Consider the following 15,441-nt stretch of genomic DNA (forward strand, 5'->3'; position numbering starts at 1 on the left):
AAGAAAAGAAAAACTAAAACAATCCGCGGGATACAAACGCGAGGCGAACGCACATCACGAGAAGTACAAGTCCGAGTACGAGCATGAGCATGAGCATGTGAATGAGTATATCAGTAGATACTGAACTTGCCAACGCCAATCGCCAGCGCCAGCGTGAGCGAGAGCGAGAGCGAAAGAAATCAAAGCAAAGCAATGCCAAGCAAGACACGCTGAGCGCCTCAGGGAGTGGGAGAGCGCGCACAGAAGAGCGCGTAAGCGGGAGAGCGCAAGGTGGCCTGTTGCTGGCGCTGAGCGCGTGAGCAGCCCACAAGTTGAAGCAATGAACGAGATCGTGCGTGAGAGACAGACGTGAGTGACCGAGCGCTTTGAGTTAACAGAGAGAGCACAGCTCGGTCAAGCACGTGGCACGTGACGCGATTGAGCGAGCAGAAGCGACGATCGCAGCCAGCACCAACGCCTCGCACAGTGGTTGGAGAGCAAGTAAAACAGAAACAGAAACAGAAATTGAAATTGAAATGGGAATGAAATGTGCTTAGTCTGAGCTGCTGTTGCCGTTGTTGGCTTTGCCGCCGCAGCTTAGCGGCGTTTGCCTTTTGCTGCGCTTAGCGAGCTTTTGCTGTTCTCTGGTAACTGTAATTGCGTTTGCTTTCGCTTTGGACACGAACGCTTTATCAGCTGGCCGGGACGGGCAACAGCTTTGGCTGGGTATCAATTAATTAGCCAGCCAGTTATTTAGTCTGGGCCTGCATGCAAACAAATCACGGCACCGCCTCCGAACGTAGACCCACTTTCAGCCCCACACACACACACACACACATACATACATACATACATATATAAACTTACATATGTCTATTGTATTTGAATTTATGGCATGCCATGCACTAAAATATGAATTATTATTACCTGCTGCTGGCGGCGCGGCTGAATTTCCACAGAATTTTCGTAATTTCGCAATTTCGCAGCTAATTAAATGATGCACTCACAAAAACAGAAACAGTTGCAGTTGCAGATGCGATTGCATAGTCTGCGTTGCATTACTTAGTCAGTGGCGCGTCGTTGAATAAATCACAAGAATTCGGCGATTAAATAAATAGAAATCAACGCGCGTTCATTTAAATAGCCAATCGTTGTGGCAGCCACCAAATGTTTTCCAATTAGAGGCGAGCTACTGCTGCTGCTGCTGCTGCTGCTGCTGCTGCTGCTGCTGCTGTTTAACTAATACCGATACCGATTCGGCAACTGATTCCGGGCAGATAGTCACGATATGGGCCAGTTGGCCAGCCAGCGGGGCGCTCAGTCCGTCAGCTAGTCAGTCCGTCAGTCGTTTAGTCGGTCAATCGAGCATTCGTGTGAGTCAAATATTCACTAGCAATAGAATAATTTTCCTTGTTTTTCATTTATTTTCTTCACTTTTTTCTTGTTTCTTGTTTTTTTTGTGTGTGTGTGTGTTTGTGTTGTGTACAACAAAGCGTTGCGTTTCTGTATCTGTATCTATATATCTACAGGCGGACGCCACGTTGCGTTGCGCGCACTGTGCTTCGTGTATCTATCAATTCTGCCAAAACTGAACTAAAACTCTCAAGTGTGCAAAAATCCTACATAAGTGAAGTATCGGCGATGGCGGCGGCAGAACCAGTGGCAGCCGTGGCACCCGAACGCGACTATGTTGAGCAGCTGAAGCTGAAGCTGTAGCTGCTGAGCAAATGTTGGTATTGACGACTGCGGCGGGCACGAATGCCGCAACGAGCGCTGGCATAGGCACAGATAAAGCTACACACACACACACACACACACACACACGCATGCACACACACAGAGATACGCACGCACGAACAACAACTGGCAAGCATTTGGCTTGTTGCATGCCCGCGAGCTTCCCAATGTTGAGATACAAAAAAGCTTCCAAGCTCCGCCAGCTAAGGGTGGTTTACTGTGCGGGCGACAGGTAGCGCAGCGGCAGACGGCGTCAGCGCAGAATAAAACTGCAAGCTCGAATCGAGTTTGTTTCACACACACACACACACACACACCTATGCATGTAGGCTTGTGTGTGTAAGTGTGGCACTTGCGCCAGCTGCCTGCCATGCAGCGGCCAAAAGTGTGCTACAGTTTTTGCGGGGCGCAAGCGCCGCATTAAATGTTGCCAGCGAAATGTTGCTAACGCAAGCAGCAGCAACAAGTTGCTGAGAACAAAGTTCACGCAGACTATTTAAAAACTAGGATTATTTTGATTAAACGCAGGTAAAAGTGGCTAAAAGCTATCAAACAAATGTTTAAGCTATATCTATATCTTCTGAAAACCGCCCGTAAAATTTCCGAAATATTCAAATTTGAATCTCGGAAAGCTTTAACTTAATATACATCGTCTACACATGGTATTCTCAAATATCCGATATAAATATAAGTCAAAATTTCCCACCCCCATAACTCGGTCAAATCTCATTCGATTTTAACTAGGTTTGGCTCTTTGTTCATGGTTTGGCCTGTAGATCAATTGTGCATCTAAATCTGGCAACATTATTTTTGGTCAAAATTCATGTCAAAATTGTACCCTCAAATATCCTATGGGACAAAATTTCCCACCCCCATAACTCGGCCAAATCTCATCAGATTTTCACGAGGTTTGGCTCTTTGTTCATGGTTTGGCCTCTTAATCAATTGGGCATCTAAATCTGGCAACATAATTTTTGGTCGAAATTCATGTAAAAATGGTACCCTCAAATACCCTATATAGACATAGGTCAAAATTTCCCACCCCCATAACTCGGACAAATCTCATCCGATTTTCGCGAGGTTTGGCTCTTTGTTCATGGTTTGGCCTCTAAATCAATTGGGCGTCTAAATCTGGAAACATTATTTATGGTCAAAATTCATGTAAAAATTTTACCCTCGCGTACCTCACGTACTACGTGCAAGGCCAGGGTATACCCGCTAGTATAATATATATCTCTTTAATATGATAAAGATTTAAATATTATTTAATACCTTTCGACCGCCTCCTCCGATGCAGTTTTTCATGGCAAACACAAAATGCGTCGTAGCTCAGTCGAATTTCAATTTAAACGCAGCTGTGAATGTTTCTCAACAATGTTGCTAAACATCTACGAGTTGCAGTGGAAGAAAGCTGCAACTTTTATGCTGTTGCCAATGACAACTGTTGCGTGTGGCCCGAGAGCCGAAGGCTGGCGAGTACGACAAGTAGGCAATATACACACACTGACACACACGCACGCACACACACACACACACACACACACGCACACTCTTTCTGATGAGGGCTGGCAACATAATTACGCACTCGCTGTGTACTAAAAAGCCACACAATTGTTGTATTAAACACATTAAATGTGTGTGCACTGTACACATGTTGGTAACGGTAGCTTTTCATCTGCTTCCCATTGTGCGTGCACACACACACACACACACACTTTGCTTTTTTTAAAGTTTAGCTTGTATTGGTAAATAATAACGGAACGCCTCGGCATAAAAAGGGCAAACAGCTATTGTACTTTATGTAGGCATCGCAGCAAGTGTTTAAATGTAGCCTCTGTGTGTGTGTGTTGGAGTGTTGGTGTGTTGGTATGTGTGTGTGTGTAGATGTGTATCTATGGCGCGTTATATAAAATTTATAAATACTTCTAAGCAGTACCTCCAAAGGTGCTGGCTGCGTGTGTGCCTGGTTGTGTGCGTGTGTGTGTGTGTGTGCGTGTGTGGGTGTGTGTGGGTGTTACTATGGGCGGTTAGGCTACTCGCCCATTGGCGACTTTATTGCTGTATTATTGGCCTTTAATTTGACCATCAATATTTTCCCAGGCATCAGCGTGAATTTTCTCCGTTTTCCGTTTGGCTAATTTGTGTTTTGTTTCTTTTGAATTTCAATTGCTTTGCTTTGTTGTCGTTCTTATTATTGTTGTTTTTATTTTATCATTCGTGTTGTTATTTAACTTGACTTTGCAGGCTATGCAACTTAATTGATTTATGGTCTGGTTATTTATATTCAGTTGGAATTGAAAGACCATTTGTTCGGGCAGGGAATACATGATATTTTTTATTTACTGCGATTTCTTTCGATTGATTTCGATTTTTGAGAAATATACATATTGGCAAAGGCTTTAAGTGTTAAGGAAGATTTATTGCAGCTTGACGCTTGCAATTCCCAGCAAGTTAAAGCTTCCGAAAGAATACGAGACCTTTGAATCTAAGAGTAGATAGCAAAGTTAGGCTCTTGGTTATTATTTTTACAAAAAAATAAGAAATCGATGTACTTCAATTGAAATATATTTTAATATTTAAGGCTTTAGTAATAAGATTTGAGCAAATTAAAAAAAATGCACCGTTCTAACTTAAAACAAGTAGGCTTTAGTCGTGGGTTCCGACTAGGGGATACCCGGAACCCTCTTCTATGCGATAGCTATAAAATAAAAGATACTTGATATATGTATACTCTTCTAGAAGCTACATGTCTAATTTGGTGATTCTAGCTCTTAAAACATACGAGGTTTTTTCAATAAACAGGATTCCGATATCGATTTTTATCGATTGCTTGGAAACGAGGCAAGTTATCGACTATCGGAAACAAGCTCGTACTGCGCGGGCACTGGGAGGACCAACGTTCAAGTCTCTAGCTCTTCTTTTGGGATTCTTGCGTTCATGCAAATGGACGGACGGACAGACAGAAGGTCATGGATCGATTCGGCTATTGATGCTGATCAAGAATATATATACTAGATGCCTTCTTTTGCCTGTTACATGCATTTGCACAAATATAATTTTCCCTTTTTTACCCATTCCAGGGTATCAAACAACTCAAGTTCTCTAAAGCTATAGCTTTATAAACTGGCTATCAAATGATGCAAGTTCCTGGGATGTAAACAATCCCAATTGTATCTTTAAAAGCATTAAGATACATTTTATTAGAGGGTTATATCAGAAGATGGCATGAGTTAAAGCTGAATACAAATTTGTCTATTTCAATATGTTTTTTTATTATATTTTAAATTTCGAAAACATATATGGAATATTTCTATACAAATTTCGCACGTGCAGCACTTGGCAGCGGCAACAATTATGAGTGCAGCATAAAGAAATGAATTGCCACAATTAAGGTGCATAATAGTCGAGCCACCTTGGGGCATGAAACAAGTCCTGAAGTAGCCGTAAAATGTTTTTGCTGGACTGGGACACAAAACTTGAGCTGTTTATGGCCAGGGCTCTTTGGAGCGCACTTACCACTTGCCACTTACGCCGGCCCCGGGGCTGGGGCAATAACAAAAGGCGCCACAAAATGCTGCGCTGCGCCTGCTTATTATGTTGAGCAGTGCGGCCGCTGTCTGCGCCTGCTGCGGCAGCATCCCTCAAAGGTTGCCCCTAATGTAGTTAGCACTTGATTTCAGCTCACCTGCTACGCCACGCCCCCACCCTACCTCCCTGCCCAGCCCCCGTCTGTCGACAATTTCACGCATCCATTGTTTGCAACAACATTTGTTTTTCATCACTTTGTTTGGTGTACATTATGCGGTCTGAGTGGGAAGGGGGGGCGGGTTTGCCCACTTGGAAGGTGGGCGGGAGGAGGAGTAGGCTGTCTGGGATTATAATCTACGGCCACTTCGGCGCGTTTATGACTTTTGAGCGGGCGCCAAAAAGCAAAAAGGGCACCGCAAGCCAAATATTTGTGGCAACATAAGCGAAGGCAAACAGTGTGCATTATGCGAGCAAACTTGTGCAACAAATTGTGGCAGGCGCCGCTCCACATATATGTACATATATACAATATATATATTATATATTCTTTATGCGTTTTTTTATGCTGTTTGCTGTCAGCCACTTAGAGGCGCCTCGGGCCCAGCTCCGCGATCCCGTGGCGATCTGTTAATTGCCAGCAATCAGCCATTCTTTATTTTTATGTACGCCCCTTGCCACGCCCACTGATAAGTATTGCTTATTGAGCTAAAATTAAATAGATTTATTATTCAATAAATTGAACGCTTACGCTTACAATATTTGTAGCTAGATTGGCTTTGGAGTAGGTTGTTGTCTGGTGGAGGGGAAGGGGAAGGGGGAGGGGGAGGGGGGAGACAAGTGCTTCTTTGTATAGAAAGCCAATGCGTAAACAGTTTTATGTCATAATTATTACTTTATGTGTATGCATGTGTGTGTGAGTGTGTGTGTGTATCTATATATGCTTTATGCTTTAGGCTCATAATTGTATTTATGTCTATATGCTATGCTTTAAGGTTAATGGGCTATTCATGTGGTCAAAATGCAAGTGTGTGTGTGTGTGTGTGAATATTCACTTAGAATTACATAAAGATAAAGTACATATATATTTATATGTATATATATATATATATATATATATGGGGTGATATTTACTACTACATAGCAATTATTGATATGTACACAAGCTTTGCAGCTTAACACAATTTAAAAAAGAAATTAAACTGAGCAAAGAGAATTTTTTAACAAACGACAAATCTAATGAAATTGCTCGCTAAAACAGGGCGACGTGTGGGCGTGTGGGCGTGGGAGGGTGGTAGGTGTGTGTGTAGGTGGGCGTGTCGTTACCTTGGGCACCCTAACAACTAATCAAATCTATTATTATTATAATTGTAATATTTTGTTGTTGATGTTTTTGTTTATAATTGTTGCAGCTGCTTATAACTAGGGCCTATAAATAAATACAATGCTCGCAGGCTTGTCTTTTATGCAAAGTGTGGAAAATGAATAGAACTAATCGATATATCATATATGCGTATATATAGCTATATATATATATATATATGTGTGTGTATATATATTTGTATATGGTTTTATGTTTGTTTTGGGTGTAACTGCTATGTGGGATGCACTTTTGTTTTAGCCAGGCTAACGAGTTCACACACATGAATCACTCGCTGCTCGTCGCTCGCTACTCGTTACTCGCTACTCGCTGCTCGCTGCTTACAGCTAAACCCAAGACGCCTGCGAACGCAGCGAGTGCACAACTCGCTGGCGGCAATACTCGCTCTACTTTGTACTGTTCGCGACGAGTTGTTTTACTCGCTGAGTTCGCGTCCGTCGCACACAACAACATTTTCAGCTCCAGCCAGGACTCGTTAGCTCCTTTCTCTCTCTCTGTGTGTGTGTGTGTGTCTATATACATTGGTTGATGCTGCGTGTGTGTGTGTGTTTTTTATTTTTCTCAAAAATATGACTTTGGTATTCCTTTTTCTTTTGTATACTTTTTCCTTGACCACTTGCCCTTTACGAGCTGACCACCGCATCTTTTAGCAGGGACACGCCCACCGAGCCCAACCCAACGCCCACACTCACACCCACACCCGCGCCCACACCGACCGCACTGCTGCCATTCACAATATCCTCCGTGTGCTGCTGCTGCTGCGTATGCTCGTCGTCCTCCTCCTCCTCCTCCTCGTCGATTGCCTCGTTCTGGCTACACTCCTGGCTGGCATCGTGGGCGGCCTCGTCGTGCGCCGGCTCCTCGGCAGCTGTGGGCGTCTCGGCGTCTGCATCTGTGTCCGGCTGCTCGCTCTGCTCGGGCCCGGCTGCTGCATTGGCCACCAGCACACCCGAGTACTTAATGCCGTTCAGCTCCAGATTGACAATCAGCTGCTGTTCGCCGTTTGCGCCGGTGCCTGCTCAGCGAACGGATGTGATTAGATTGGAATGTGAAAGGCTCCTAATTGGATTGCTTACCATTCCGTGCCACTTGAAACTGCATGCCCGACAGCAGGCTGAGTGTCTCGAGGGGATTCAGCTTAACGCCGGCTCCGGTTATGCCCCCGCTGCTGCTACCACTGCCGCTGCCGCCGCCCCCTTCAGCTGTGCAGCTGCCGTCCTTCGAACTGGACTGCGCCTTGCTGCCGCTGCTCTTCTTCTTGGTGGACACCGGCGAGCTGTGACGATGGCCGCCGCCCGAAGCCGATGCTGTTGTGGAAGTGCTGGGTGAGTTCTCAATGGCCGAGTCATCCGACTTGTCCAGATGGTTCTGATGATGCGAATGATGGTGGTGCTGGTGGTGGTGATGCAGATGGTGGTGGTGGTGCCCGTTCAGCTGCTGGGGCTCGCTGTCGTCGTGCAAGGAGGACGAATTGCCGGTGGTATTGTGCTCCGCATTGGCATAGTCATCCTCTGGCTCGCCGTCAGACGCGGCATCCTGCTGCTGTTGCTGCTGCAGTTGCTGGTGCTGCTGATGCAGCTGATGGTGGCTGTTGCTGTTGGCCTGTTGGTGGTGGAAGCCCGCGGCGGCAGCTACGGCGGCCATGTTGTGTGGATTCAAGTAAAAGTTTGCCGGGAAACCGGGCGGCATCAGGCCGCTGCCCACCCGTTTCGCCGGCGGCGGCTGATGCGGTGCATCCTCCTGATCCGCCGGCTCAGGCGTCGGATCGCGTTCGCGTTCACGTTTTATGTGGTTCAGATTGAGAGTTGGCGGCGAGTCCGAGAGGTTCAGAGCTTCGCTAAAGTTGACAGAGAGAGTGAGATGGGACATTAAAGCTTGCCGGTTAGTGTCTGCGCTAAGCAAACGCGCTGTGGTGCGTGTCTATGCTGCCGCATATAACAGGGTGTATAACACTTACCGTTGCTGTGGTGAGGTGTGCGCCGAACCGGTTGGACTGCTATTGTGGTACATATGCCAAAGCGCCACCTGTGCACTCAGCGCATCGCGCGTGCTCAGCTCGGGACTTTGTGAGCGCTGCCGTTGCTGCTGCTGCTGTTGTTGTTGTTGTTGTTGTTGGTGATGATGCAGCGACTGTTGCTGCTGCTGCTGCTGCTGATGGTTGTGTGGCAGCACTGGCGCGCTCTGCTCCTTCTTGGCCTGTATCAGCTGCAGATACTCCATCATGCGATTCTCAATCTCCTGTGTGACCAGATTGGGCATCTGGCCAAATGGCGGACCGCCCATCAGACGGCGGTGCGCGGCTGCGGCGGCCGCCGCTGCCTGCGCCTGCTGATTGTTGGCCGCTGCGGCGTGTGTGACCAGCGCCAAGGGTGACATCTGTTGCATGCCACCCGGCAGCGGGGGTCGCGAAATGGGCGTCTGCAAAGGCAACAGGTGAGACAGATTTGGCTAGGCATGTGGAGGGGGTAGGGAGATTGTGGTCTACTCACCAGCGGCATCTGGTTGTGCATGGCCTCGTATTGGCCGTAGCTGGAGCGGCGTCCTTCGCGCCGATTGCCATCAATGGCCGCCTGCAGCTCGGCGGGTGTGCTCAGGTTCTTCTTCTCGCACTCGTAAGGGTACAGATACTTCATGTATCTGAAAGATGCATAAAATTATTAATAAGCGCAGCAAACATGCATCGAGTGCAAGTAAAACACGCAACGCCGTCGTCCTGTCGCAGCCACGTTTATATTGAATTAACGTGTAAATACGAAACGTGACGAGCAATGAACAAACAAATCGCAGAGAAGCGGGCAGCTAGCAGCGGGCAACGTGCAACGTGCAGCATGCAACAGGCAACTCTCGATCGGCTCCTTGATCGGTTTGCCGATGTTTGATTGTTCCGGCTTTTATTTGCTCTGCTGCCCGTTCGATGCTCTTCTGTTTGATCGTCGCATAGTTCGCGGCCAGATGTCAACGAGTTGGCCATAGAGTTGGCCGACTCATGGATACACTACTTACTGTGTGCGCAGCGTGAAGGCGGCACTGGTGATGCTCGACGGCAGATGCAGCCCCTTGATTATCTCCTGCCAGAGCTTCTTGTTGATGACATCGACAAGGCCGCCGCGGGCTATCACCAGATTGTATAGCTCATACAGATCCAGCACCGATTTGGCCATTATGGGCAGCCGATTGATGGGCGTGCCTGTTGGAGAAATTAAAAAAAAGAGAAAACCAACAAAAATCGAATGGTTAGAAAATTAGCAAAGCGTCTGTGTGTGCACCATAAAAACTTCCACTTGTGGCATGTAAATGTTTTCCAATGCGCTTGTTAAATGCACCAGCAAGCAAAACACGATTAAAAGATGCCATAAAATCGATTTATTGTATTGTATCTCTCCCTCCCCTGCAATCCGCTCACACGTATGGCCAGCGGGCAATTAACACTAGTTGCTAACAACAACTCCCAAGTGCAGACCTCTGCCTGTGCACCGATAAAAACATAAATAAATCCAAAATGTTTTGCCGGCTCTGCAAGTAGATGGATACACATGTTTCTACATATGTCTATGCATACATATGTATATGTTTATGGCAGCTAATCATCATCATCATCATCATCATCACCATCGACAACTTTGGCATCAGTTCTATTTCACTATTGGATTCGTATTATTCGATTTTCAGTTGCCACGCCTAGGGCCCCCATTTGCCCATTTGGCTGCCCATCTCATTTGTTTGGATGCGTCCCACATAACAACAAAAAGAAGGCAGATTTAAATCTTTTAGGTTTAGCTGAATCTCAAATATCCTGCACTAAAGAATGCGTGGCTACTAGAATTCCTAATTGCAGATCTTAAGTTTGTTTTCTGTCATAAATAGACTGATTTCGTGATAGCCTTAATGTGGATTGCTCTTCTATGCGATTCTCAAGGCCTCGCCCGACATATTAAAAATATAAAGTTATGTCTTATATCTAAGATAATAAGTTGTTGAATCCTCCTCTATCATCGGCTTTCTCTGTCTGTCTCTGTCTCTCTCTCTCTCTCTCTCTCTATCTGTCTCTCGCTCTCTCTCTGTCTGTCTGTCTCTCTCTCTTCCTAACTCTATTTTGATCTCATCTCCATTACTCGCTTTCGCTAGCTCGCATTCGCTCTCATTATGCCCCACTACGAACTCATTTAAATGTCTTATCATCGCTGGAATTTATGAAAATCGCATAGAAAGGCGTTGCGCAAAATAATTTACTCAAGCTTAACCAATAATTGCAGCAGCCATTGGGTATCTCAGTGATCACAGTCTTCCTCTATCTGTCTATAACTTGGCGAACTAATGTACTTGTCTCTTTTAAACATTTTACATGCTAACTCAGTAACTGATCTCTAAACAGATTGACTGTTAAATGGACCCGAGTCCAGTGAGTTCTAACTGTAACAGATACCAAGCTCGTCCGTAGTTGCCATGTACCTCGGCTGTGTAGCGCAGTGGCGCATATAAAAATCAAATCAACTTGCATAATTGCTGTGCTTGGTACGTGAGTAACTCGATTTTGTATTGTGCTGTATGGCCCGGCCCCACTTCCGCCCCTTTATACCCAACATACCGATACGAATACAATTTGGTTCAATATCATTTAATGCTGCTTGCTGCTGCCAGAGAGTTGTTATAGTTTGTGCCTCTGCCTGTGCCTGTGTGCCCGAAGCCTCTCGACTTTTTATGAGCCCAAAGGAATCAATCAAACTCGTTGATGGACGTGTTGATTGAATGAAAATACGTTTTTGTTTTTTATGCATATAAACAAATCCGAAGGCGAAAGGGGGAAACGATGATTGCCTCTATGCAAGCAACAAAAAAATTGAAGAAAAGGAATAAAACGAGTAAATCGAACGATTTATTTTGTGGTACGAGACTAAGGACAAGCATGGCGCGGGGACGCAATGCTGCGGGTTACGGGCAGCGGATCGATTGTGATGATGCGTTCATTTGGATCGCTGCACGAGCCACAAAGGCAAAACACAATCAATGCAAAGCAATTTAATGATTAACTTTGCTCCAATCTCGGCGATCATTAAACTCTTCCAGAGGTCGCCTCTGGGGCCCAATCCGATTGACTCGACAACTCCTGGCCAGGCGCTGGCACGCACATTCACGCCATCCAGCATATGATCAAAAAATGTTATTTATTTGCATGCTATAATTGTTATTATTGTGATATTATTATTGGAGACATTTCCTATCCCATAAAGTATATATATCGTAGATCTGAGTTGATATACCCATGTCTTTCTCTTTGTCTGTATATTTCAATGCGCAATTGTCTCTCAATTTTAAAGCTGTTGTCTTGAAACATTATATAGATTCGACTTTCTGTTGCAAGTAGTTCATACGACGAAACAGACTGGATCGGACCCCCATATCATATAGCTGCCATGGGCCGAAAGTTAGGTTCTTGTATCAAAGTTTTGTTTGAAGATATCTTGACCAAACTATGCATTTTTTAGTTTCATTTACTTTTCATATATACGCAAAATCTTATCAACATCGGGCCAATAAAACATCTAACTACCATAGGAGGATCGGCCGAAAAGTAGTTTCTTTTATAGCTTTTAATATTCTAACTATATTATAAAGCTCTCATTGAAGCTTCGAAGCATTGCGCTCACTTCAAGCTAAATAATTATCATAGTATAATTTTCAGAACTATAATATATTTACATATAATATAATTCCAATTTCAATTCCTTATATTTCTTAACCCCATTTCACATTTAAAGCAGAAAATTTTCTAGACGAAAATTTCCAATTGCTATTGATTTAAATAATATTATTAGAAGAGCGCAAAAATATTTGAAAAACAATTTTCAACAATAGATATTATGATTATTTGGCCTTAAAGCTTTTTAGGAAAAGACAACCGATGAGATGGCGATGAGCTGTATTTATTATTTATTTTTATGCATTGTTTTCTTAGATGTCATGGCATTTTAATGGAATTTAAAGAAATTTGATCAAGTCTGAAATCATAGCGCACCTCTAGTCGCAGCGCAGCCTCTGACAGCTGATTTAGTTGGGTCGGATGGTCGGATGGTCGGATGGTTGGTTGGTTTGTTGGATTGTTGGTTGTTGTTTTGTATTTGGCCCCCGCGTTTGGCTGGCGTTTGGACTGATCTCTGGCAAGGGTCTGTCAGGCTGGCAGAGCACTGGGAAATATCTACAGAAATAGCGCGCCCGGTTGATAAGTGATTGACGTCTTTTAATTAAGAATTGCGCCGCTCTTCGCTGCACAAACAACAAACACGAGCCCCAACACGGACGGAGACAGCGCCGGGAACAGGGACGGGGACGGGGACGGGGACAGGGACACGAATGCGGACACGGACGCGTATTTAGTTTATATATTTTTTCAGCATAATTTCCGTTATACGGTTAGTTGTACAATTGTACAATATCAGAGCAGATATAAATATAGTTATAGATACCGATACAGCGCAAGATACAGATACAGATACATAAGTATATATGTTGTGCATATAGCCGAGGCGCAGCGCATTTTTGGCGTTTCCATCAGTTGGCTGCAAAGCCAGCGACACTTTAGACAGGCCCACGCCCAGTCGCAGTCACAGTCGCAGTGGCAGTCGCAGTCACAGTCGCAGTCGCAGTCACAGTGACCGCGTTGCCGCACTAAACATACATATGTCAAAACTTGAACGCATGTGACAGATTAAAATCCATTAAGTTGTCAAACGTGGGGAGATATGTGCGCCAGCTATATACCATATAGACATCTAAGCATCTTATGCTCATGTGTGCGCGCGTGTGTGTGTGTGTGTGCGAGTGTGTGTGTGTGTCTGAGTGTGTGTGTGTGTGTGTCTGAGTGTGTGAATTGGATAAAATAAATAGTTAAGCACAAATGCAATTGCTCTGTGGCAGCGTGTTGCAAGTCGAGCTTAGGCATTAGCATGTTTATAAGGCAACAACAAACTGCCACACACACACACACACACTCGCACACACACACACACATGTGTATTGCATGTAATTTAACTGTGACTTTTTCTTTGCACAACATTTTTGCCTTTGCATGTCGCAAATGCAAATATAAACAAATTTAATGCACTCGGCAACGGGCAAATACTTCAGCTGGCAACGCGTCTGTGCGGCTGTGCAAGTTGCATGTGCCACAGGAAGTGGCCAAAGCTTTGGCCCTGGTTGCATGCCACATGCTCGCGTCGCGTCGCATCGCTTCGCATGTGCCCTCAACTGGGCAATTGTTAATGCTTATAATTAATGACAAAATGCAGCAAATGAAATTTGTTTGCCACATTTTAAAAATAGTCGTCATTTTTTCACTGTAGCCTTTAAGTACCAATATATGTCGGCACACGTTGGCCCCTCGCCCCCCTCACTCCCCTTTCCATCCTTTGGCCAAAGTGTTGCCTCGAAGTGTTCTTGAGTGTGCGTGTGTGTGTGTGTGTGTGTATCTGTGTGTTGCTTGACGGTAATTTGGAGTGACAAAACGACAAAAGTGCGGCATCATTTTGATGATTTCTCTGTCATTCGTTAAGTAATTTCTGCATATTTTAATGCACTCACACACACACGCACACTCACACACACTCTCACACACAGAGAGCCGAGAAATCAAACGGCAAAGTGCCGAGAAATTTATTCAATTAACATAATTTGAGTCCGTCCGCAATGCAAACACTTCAAACTTTGTTTAGTCTGAGTCAGCAATAAATGCAAATGTTGCCCCAACCAACTCAGCTCAAGACCCTGCCCCCAAGTATCCCTGCTCCCCCCTCCCCCTCCTCCCTCCCGCACACACAGCTGTACTTACCGCGCTTTTGCATAAACGAGAACAAATCATCGAGAAACTCCTTGCGCTTGGGATCATCATTGATTTCATAGAGCTGCAAAATAGAATACAAATGCATTATTATAATTCCAATTATATATGGGCATATATAGAGCTAGATTTACGTCTAGAGTATTCAACAAAGACGCACAAAAAGGGGCTCGAAGACTACTTGACTTGCGGGCCAATGGATTTGCGCAAAATGGTTGCCACACGCTATTCCATTGTGCGCCAGTGTTGTGTTTGTTGTTGTTGCTGTTGCTGTTGTTGTTCGGTGTTGGTTAACAGACAATAGAAACAGACGCCTTGACATGCCTCGACCCTGGTCCAGGCGCGCAATCAGGGACAACAGGCACAACAGGGGCAACAGGGGCGCGTGTTTCGCGCTCTCATTCACCTCATTCACGGGGGGTGGAAATCGTACACAAAGTAACAGAAAATGTGTGAAGCACCCCAAAGAGCATTAAAAAAAAGGGCAAGGTTTGAGTTGCGTGAGTGGCTCGGCACAATCCATAATTAGGTGATAAACATGAGATTGTCGTCTATATGGTACTTATGTGCATGCATGTATATGTGCATACATATGTATTTAGTTTATGTACAGCATACTATGTATGTGTGTCAAGGGAGGTGAGTTTTGAGCAAAACAGGAAGATAAATTCAGTTAAATGTTTTCTTTTTCAATGAAAAATATTCAACAACTTTGAATTCTGGAATTTTGTCGAGTTTAATTACAATAATTAATTACAATTTTATTTTATTGTTTTTAATTAATTTATTGTAATTAAATTGTAGCTAACTAAGTTGAACTTTCAACTAACTAAGCCTTCCTTGAACTGTTCCGTATGCTCTGTAATGATTACAACAAGCATTACAGAGTATTCTGCTGGGAGTCTTCGCTTCCTCGCATAAAGTCATCTATTTAGAAAGTAGATAGTCTAAGTTCGTATTCGTTTTTGTATGCAGCATACGTCATATG

General features: G+C 44.6%; 1 protein-coding gene across 3 annotated transcripts in view; it reads right to left on the reverse strand.

The window, feature by feature from the left end:
- Window positions 1-6,168: 6,168 nt before the first annotated feature.
- retn (retained) overlaps window positions 6,169-15,441 on the reverse strand; it is a 28,146-nt gene continuing 18,873 nt past the window's right edge. For 2 of the 3 annotated variants that reach the window (XM_064686770.1, XM_064686769.1), the window contains exons 6-10: window positions 14,445-14,517; window positions 9,626-9,809; window positions 9,112-9,259; window positions 8,580-9,040; window positions 7,451-8,459 (exon numbers count right to left, since the gene is read on the reverse strand). In XM_064686770.1, coding sequence (XP_064542840.1) covers window positions 7,682-8,459; window positions 8,580-9,040; window positions 9,112-9,259; window positions 9,626-9,809; window positions 14,445-14,517 — 1,644 coding nt within the window. In that variant the 3' untranslated portion in view covers window positions 7,451-7,681. Of the gene's footprint in view, window positions 8,460-8,579; window positions 9,041-9,111; window positions 9,260-9,625; window positions 9,810-14,444; window positions 14,518-15,441 lie in introns of all 3 variants that reach the window. The other variant, XM_064686771.1, reaches the window with a different exon arrangement.

Source organism: Drosophila montana, unplaced genomic scaffold (genome assembly GCF_035044405.1).
Source record: "Drosophila montana isolate Dmon_TW-CO22-7 unplaced genomic scaffold, ASM3504440v1 contig_3200_1, whole genome shotgun sequence".
Taxonomy (NCBI): domain Eukaryota; kingdom Metazoa; phylum Arthropoda; class Insecta; order Diptera; family Drosophilidae; genus Drosophila; species Drosophila montana.